Genomic DNA, 7,500 nt, shown 5'->3' on the forward strand with positions numbered 1-7,500 from the left:
CTAACATTGTTGTGGAAACACAATAAGCATGGAAACAATAAAACATTGAGACCATTCAACAAAGCATACTGGATAATAACAAATTCAACACATGAACTTGTTGCTTTTGACTCGTCTCTAGGCTTCCTCGGTCATTGTAAAGCTGCCGAAGCTGAACATTATCCAAAACTCAATTTCTCAGACGAGCTTGGAGTATATTCACTCCAAGTTGGCCTACCATAACTTACCAACTCTACACCGTAGACCATAAACTGGCTATTTATATGACCAATGTATTTGTTCAACTTTATGAAGCAGAATTACGCACTGCTACTTGGAACGTAACACATTTTTGTTGGCAGGAGAGAGAATGACAGCGATTAACAAATTGCACTTGTTGCTGGTTACCAATAAATAGGGCCACCTATATATTTTTTTGCAAACAACAAAAACAGAAAGGATGGAGACAGCAAAGCTAGAGATGGGCAGGAACAAGGTCAATTGGTAGAAATGCTTGTCAAAACGTTAGGAGCTGGATGTGTGGATGAATGAAGCACAAGTATGCTTTATGTTAAGCATGCACACTGTTTAAAGTTAGGCTACACGGTAAACTACAAGTAAACCAAAGTTAAATTTAGCTCTTTTAGGGCTGGATAAAGTTGACCAAATGGATATAGGCTGTTAGGCGTGAATAAAGTAGGCTACTTTGTTGCTCCAACCCTTCCAACGTTTATGGGGACGAATGTTGACATTTTCCGTATTTTGCGTGAGAAACCCGGGAAATCACCCTTATTTTCATTGTTCAATGTTGACAGAGCTATGGAACGAAAGAGAACGTTATATGGCGACAGAAATCAACAATCAAACAAGCCACTTTGATTTTTTGCTGTTTTCATTAATACAAAAGATGGGTGACCCCCCCCCCCTCCTAGACAAAAAAAGTTAGGTGACCCTCCCCTCAACAAAGAATAAAAAGACATGACCCTCCCCTATTTTCCTCCGGTGGCCCCGTTTATAAATAACGAACAGTCCCTTATGATAATTAGGATAATTAAGTATGTTACTTTAGCATGGACCTTTGGATTACTGTTTTAGCGTCTTGATCCAGAAATCAATCAATCAATCAATCAATTAGCCTGTTGTAGAAGCCACCCACTACCAAAACTAACATCGGCCATACAAATATATTCATTTGACCATGAAAAGAGGAGTTAGCTGCATTTTTTTTAGTACTCTGTTAAGAAACCTGAATCTATGACTGACCTAAAATGTGCTGACGGGATATTGGTCCCATTTGGCCTACAATAAAATTTATTTGGGATTTACATTTGGGCTATCAATAGAACCAGAGAGAGAAAGAGAAAAGAGGCACATAAGAAATGCATTCATGGCTTGGTTATAACAATATTTTACTTTGAGTTTGAAAAGCCTATATGTTATAATGAAAAACAAATGCCTTTGATTGCCAATTTAAATTGAAACTATAGCTTAATACATTTACTCATATTTTGTATTCTAAATATGTCTTCCCGCTACATGCATTCTGTTACTCCCTAACACTGCTGATCTACCGCCCTCCTACCTAATAGTTGGAGAGGTGTCCTTTTCATGAAATGCTACACCTTTTTTAACATTTTTAAAAAATGTTGAATTTTGTGGTGAGACACTAAAGCTTCTCTCCTGATAATTCCTCCATGAAGGTCAAATTTGTGAACGTGTCACTCCACAGAAGACTGAGTCTGAAGGTCTGTTGCGGTCAAATGGGGATTTAGATTTTCCTTTCAAGCAATCTTACAACAAAGATTCTTTCGGAAAGTTTCCTTGATCTTTCAGATCTCAACTTGACCTCCAGCCTTCCTGGAGACGGCCATTTCTTAGTTGCATTACAAACTGAGGGAACTTCCTGACAATGGTTTGTGAGGAATCTCAAAAGATTCATACAAAAGATATTTGTATGTCTGTGTGTCTGTTTGTTCAGCGTATTGCTGACAATCCAAGTCAGTTCAGGGTGACCGTGAGTGCAGTGTTGAGTACAACGTTTTGTCAAAATGAAATGAAGCAGAAGCAGATCTTGACTTCAACAACATGACAACCACTTCCATGGGCACAGTCAGGTGCAGATATTTTTATATAAGTATAAGTATATACTCTTTTGATCCCGTGAGGGAAATTTGGTCTCTGCATTTATCCCAATCCGTGAATTAGTGAAACACACACAGCACACAGTGTACACACAGTGAGGTGAAGCACACAATAATCCCGGCGCAGTGAGCTGCCTGCATCAACAGCGGCGCTCGGGGAGCAGTGAGGGGTTAGGTGCCTTGCTCAAGGGCACTTCAGCCGTGCCTACTGGTCGGGGTTCAAACCGGCAACCCTCCGGTTACAGGTCCGAAGTGCTAACCAGTAGGCCACGGCTGCCCCAACTACACTACTCAACTACACTAATTAACTACACTAATTATGGGCAATTCCATGCAAAACCTTTCACGTGAACTAAATACCATGGCATTGTGTTGGCGTTATGGATGTGAACGTTTTGCGTGGAATTGCAATTATTCTAAATTATAGAGTGTTATAGGAACGCACGGTTGCCACTTGCTTGGACACGGTTTAAGGAGTCAAAATCCTTTTGAAGCATGGAAATGTGCATCCCCTGGGCATAGCCCATACAAGCTAATTAAGGTCTGAGATGTTGAAAAAAAAGTGATATGAGCGCTGAAATATGTAAGGGTTCCCAAGCCTTATCATGGTGTTCCTTTCCTTTTCCTAGTCTTGCTTCAAATCTTGAAATGTTTCATAACTTTATTCCTAACAAGCTGTAAAAGCAAGTTTGTGAGTCCACAGCGTGCTACAACTCAGAAATGTAGTGAGACTTTGTGGAAAATGGCCTGTGGGTGGCCTGTGGGGTAGCCTATAAAGTGTAAGGCTAAGTGTGAATGATTATGAGATGTACCTTTACATGAAATGTCATGTAGTTACAGAACTTCAAAGACAGAAATGTCTTTTACAATCAGAGTCAACAACATAACAGATAGATTGGTAGATTAGGTCATGCATTTGTATGCAGTGCATTTGGCCTAGTGTGAACTCAGGATCAGAGTTAATGTGAGCCTATGTGGTGGTCCCTGGGATGCTAACTAACCTCTCTATCTTTGTCCTTTACATGGTGCTGCTGTCTGCAGTGTCTGTGTGCCCGAGTATAAATAGCACTACTTGCTACGGACAACTGGGTGCGTGTCTCTGCTATGCCATGCTTTATACACCCATTTGTAAATAGCCACATAGGCTATTCCCACTGGATACAAATAGCTTTATTGGCTATTGACACCTGGGTGCAACATTTTTTGTTTTGATCTGCAACTTTTCCAACTGTCTCCCATCTTACATGGTATTTTGTGTGTGTGTGTGTGTGTGTGTGTGTGTGTGTGTGTGTGTGTGCATGAAGGAAATGTTTAATTTCATGAATTGTTATTCCTGGTTAAACAAAGATTACATTTATACAAATAATAGAAATAAGAAATATAGCCGTAAACGGCAATGGCCCTGCGGTCCGCGACCCATTCTATTTTGGAATCCAATAATGCACTCACATGTGGTGCATACGTCAAATGAACGCATCTGATGTGTGTGCTATTTGATTTGTTTTTGCAAGTTTTATACATTGGAAAGACTTACTCAGTTCCTGTTGGATGTTATGTTTTACACCGATGATATTTACTAGGTGGCACTACACCACAATATGTGGGGTACATTGATGTGCATCCAAGTAACCAATTTATGACATCCAATTTGTGATATGCAGTGCAACAATTGACCTGTCGCTAAGCTCCGCCCCCCATTGTTACCGTGTGAAAACTCAGACTAACAAACCAGACTTCATTAGAAATACATTGTGGACAATGGCAGCTGACAGTATATGAAAACAGGCTTTGAGGACGTTTTGGTCGATAAAGGATTTACTTTCCTCCAGAAGCTATCAAAAGGGACTTAATTAATGTATGCTATGGAGGGGTGTATTCAAAACTTTAAAACACATACAAAGTGACAAGCAGTTGTGGCGAGTAGCCGTGCAAATCACCGTGCAAAAACCACTGACGTTAATGCTAGCTAGCTAGCTAGTGGACGATTGATACTGAGATATGTTAGGTTACGTTAATATTTGATGTAGTAAGAATATAATAGTTGGTTAATGAGCATTTTCATCTTGGGATTTAACAGGGAACCTGTGCCCGCGTTGTTGGCTTAGTAGCCTGCATTATGTCGAGCTGTTGCAAACGCGAGAGACATCCTGTAGGCTACTGTTGATGAAAATATACCCCGTTTTCTAGCCTCTCGGGGTACCGGCTATCAGTATTACATGTACCTCATGCAAAATGTTTGACCATGGTTATCCGTCGTTATCCGGGTTTTTTGAGTTAATAAACTCCATAAATAACCATTAATTTGTAATTTTATGCCTCCTCCCTGTTGTTTCCTATGGAGTTGTCCGAGCTAATGTCCGAGTCCCGTTGAGGCTGGACCGTCATTGGCTCATCAGCGTTCTAAGGGTGGTGCTTAGCGACAGGTCAATTGACAAGTTATCAATTGTTGTAGTTATCCTAAAAAAACTAAGAACAAGACAAAATAAGGTACAGAGCTTGTGGCAGACCTGTAAGGTTCTGTAGTCCCAGTTGTTTCAGGCCATAGTTGCCATCTCGTCGGTAGTTGAGGAAGATGGCGAGCGCGTAGCGCCCCTCGTAGAGTTTGGTTCCGCGGATGATGCGCAGGTTCTCCAACGGCAGGTAGTCAAACTGGTTCAGTGCCACCAGCACATAGCCCGTCACCTCCCGAATTGACTGTAGGGAAAGTACAGATAAACACAATTGACGTCAACACTGTAGACTCTGTTTACTACTGTAGATTCTGTTTATTGCTTGATCCGTTCCTTACAGCCATAGCCATGGGTTGAAATCTAGCTACACCTTCAGCTACACCTACAAAATCTAGCTTCCCCTTTTTTCAGTAACATTTCAAACCCAAAGGTGACACACAGTAAACTTAACAGTGCTATGTGGGTTTTAATTTAGTTTAAAACAACCAGAATGAATCTAGGAAAAGCATGCGAATGTAAACGATTTTAATGTCATGGAATTTGTTTTTTTATGTAGCCTTAAGTTAGCATGCAAGTTAGCTCCAGGCTAGCTCTGTTGTAATACCACGTTGTACCACGTGTTGTTGCTGTATTAACTACAATGTCAATGGAAGAGTGTCGTGTGGCAGCATTCAAGATAACTTAAAGCCTCCTTTGAACGCCAGCTCTTCACAACTGCTAGGTGTTAAGATGTGATATCTGATAGTGTTATCTAGAAAGTTCTGGGTGCTGGGTGTTGCACCTGAATCCATTCACTTTAATCAACTGATCTGCACCCCCAGACCATCAGCCAACTTGTGTGGTAAGTGCACACTTGATAGTTTAGTCCGTAAGTGGCCTTCTGTAGACAGACGACCATACCCTACTCAAAGTGCACACTTCACACTTTCCCATACTAGAAGGGCAGCAGCGATCAAAACTAAAGGACAGCAGTTTTCCCTGGCTTCTCTGCTATGGCTCTGAAAGAGAGAATGCAGTTTGCTCAGGGCTCACGGCCATGCACAAGGGAAAAACTTTTCCCCCACCTCGCCAAGATCACGAAGGCCGTTAAACTCACAGTGGAGAAGGACGTCTAATCAGGGCTGCGTGATATCATTTAGAGAGATAATGGCCCTGGAGACGGAAAAACTCCTCTGGCCTGACGCTCATATCAATCATGCTGACACCCAATCCCCCCTTGCTCGACGCCTGCTGTCATTAGTGAAGCCAGTGGACAGGTTTACTCCGTGGAATGGTGTGTGTGTGTGTGTGTATGCGCGCATGTGTGTGTGTGTGTGTGTGTGTGTGTGTGTGTGTGTGTGTGCATGTGTGAGTAAGGAAGAGTGTGTTTATGTGTGTGTGTGTGTGTCAAGGAGAGACTGGTTTGAGGGCTAACCAATGGCAACAGACCGATCACACATCAGGTCCCAGGATACCTCTGCCACCCATGAAAAATTAATTTGAGTCCGCTCGCTGGTGTCACTGACAGCTGTCAACTGTTATTCATGTTAACCCCCAGACCCAGACCCCGCACAGGCATAGGCCCAGCCTTACTGTGGTCGGCCACATAAAGTGGACACCGTGTCCACCTACCCTCTCCTGAACAGACAAACAGAGTGGCAGTTACAGGAACTAGGCCATGCTAATGATTTGTGTTGTCTGACTAGACCCCTGAGCAGATACATGGTGGGCCCAAACACGGGGCTGTTACATATGACAGATGGTTGCATTTTATAACTCCTTTCCTGTGGGCTAATTTTGGAAGATCGTAGAAAAAAGACATTATGTCCACGGGATTAGAGCTGTCACTTCATCACTGACACATCAACCTCATCATTATAGACGTATAGGACATATATCATAAAGATATATCCTCCTTAGCCCTGACACCTACTGCTAATATCAGCTGTTAAACAAATCTAGCTTCACCTTTTTTCAGTAACATTTGAAACTCAAAGAGTGATGGTGTTGCACAGTAAACTTAGCAGTGCTACGTGGGTTTTAATTTAGTTTTAAACAACCAGAACTAATCTAGGAAAAGCAGAAGAATGTAAACCATTTTGATCTCATTTTTTTAATGTCTCCTAAAGTTAGCCTGCAAACCAGCTAGCTCTAGGCCAGCTCTGTTGTAATACCGCATTGTACCACGTGTCGTGTCGTCTATTAACTACAATGTCAATAGAAGAGTGTTGTGTGGCGGCATTCAAGATAACTTAAAGCCTCCTTTGAACGCCAGCTCTTCACAACTGCTAGGTGTTAAGATGTGATATCTGATAGTGTTATCTAGAAAGTTCTGGGTGCTGGGTGTTGCACCTGAATCCATTCACTTTAATCAACTGATCTGCACCCCCAGACCATCAGCCAACTTGTGTGGTAAGTGCACACTTGTTAGTTTAGTCTGTACGTGTGGGATTGTGCTGGATTATACAACGGCATTGAACACGATTCAGCCAATGATAATTAAGGACCAGAGCTATCCGTTTTAGAATTCATTCTATTCTATTATTCTAAATTCCAGGGATGACTTTTCTCTAGCCCTTCCTAGTTCACATCTGTGGGGTGGCACTTGATACATACCACAATTCACTGGATGGGTCAGTCACATGGGAACACTGGAGATAACAACCATTTCATGTCATGTCTAAAAATGGACACCATCATGTCGGATGCTCCTTCGGTGGAGTTAAGCTGGTAACCTCTTTCAAAACATCAAAATGGTTGGTGCCCACACAGCCTATTGTTTGACACATCAAACAATAGCGACAGGATAACCGCCTCTACAATTAGCGTGATTATACAATGCCAATCATTTTGATGAAAAAGCCTATTAATTATGTTTCAAATAAATTACAGCTGTGTCTCTTGAATGCCAAATTCTCTTTGTGTGGCATTTCTTTAGACACTGGTGGTTT

General features: G+C 41.8%; 1 protein-coding gene across 1 annotated transcript in view; it reads right to left on the minus strand.

Moving 5' to 3' along the window:
• The window catches only part of LOC143141951 (receptor tyrosine-protein kinase erbB-4-like), a 131,744-nt gene that overhangs the window by 100,153 nt on the left and 24,091 nt on the right, over nt 1-7,500 (minus strand). The window contains exon 2 of the mRNA XM_076302624.1: nt 4,628-4,814. Coding sequence (XP_076158739.1) covers nt 4,628-4,814 — 187 coding nt within the window. The remainder of the gene's footprint in view (nt 1-4,627; nt 4,815-7,500) is intronic.

Source organism: Alosa pseudoharengus, unplaced genomic scaffold (assembly GCF_046254945.1).
Source record: "Alosa pseudoharengus isolate Yale_2024_CS ecotype anadromous, Long Island Sound unplaced genomic scaffold, YU_APseudo_1.1 YU_APseudo_1.1_scf_24, whole genome shotgun sequence".
NCBI lineage: Eukaryota > Metazoa > Chordata > Actinopteri > Clupeiformes > Clupeidae > Alosa > Alosa pseudoharengus.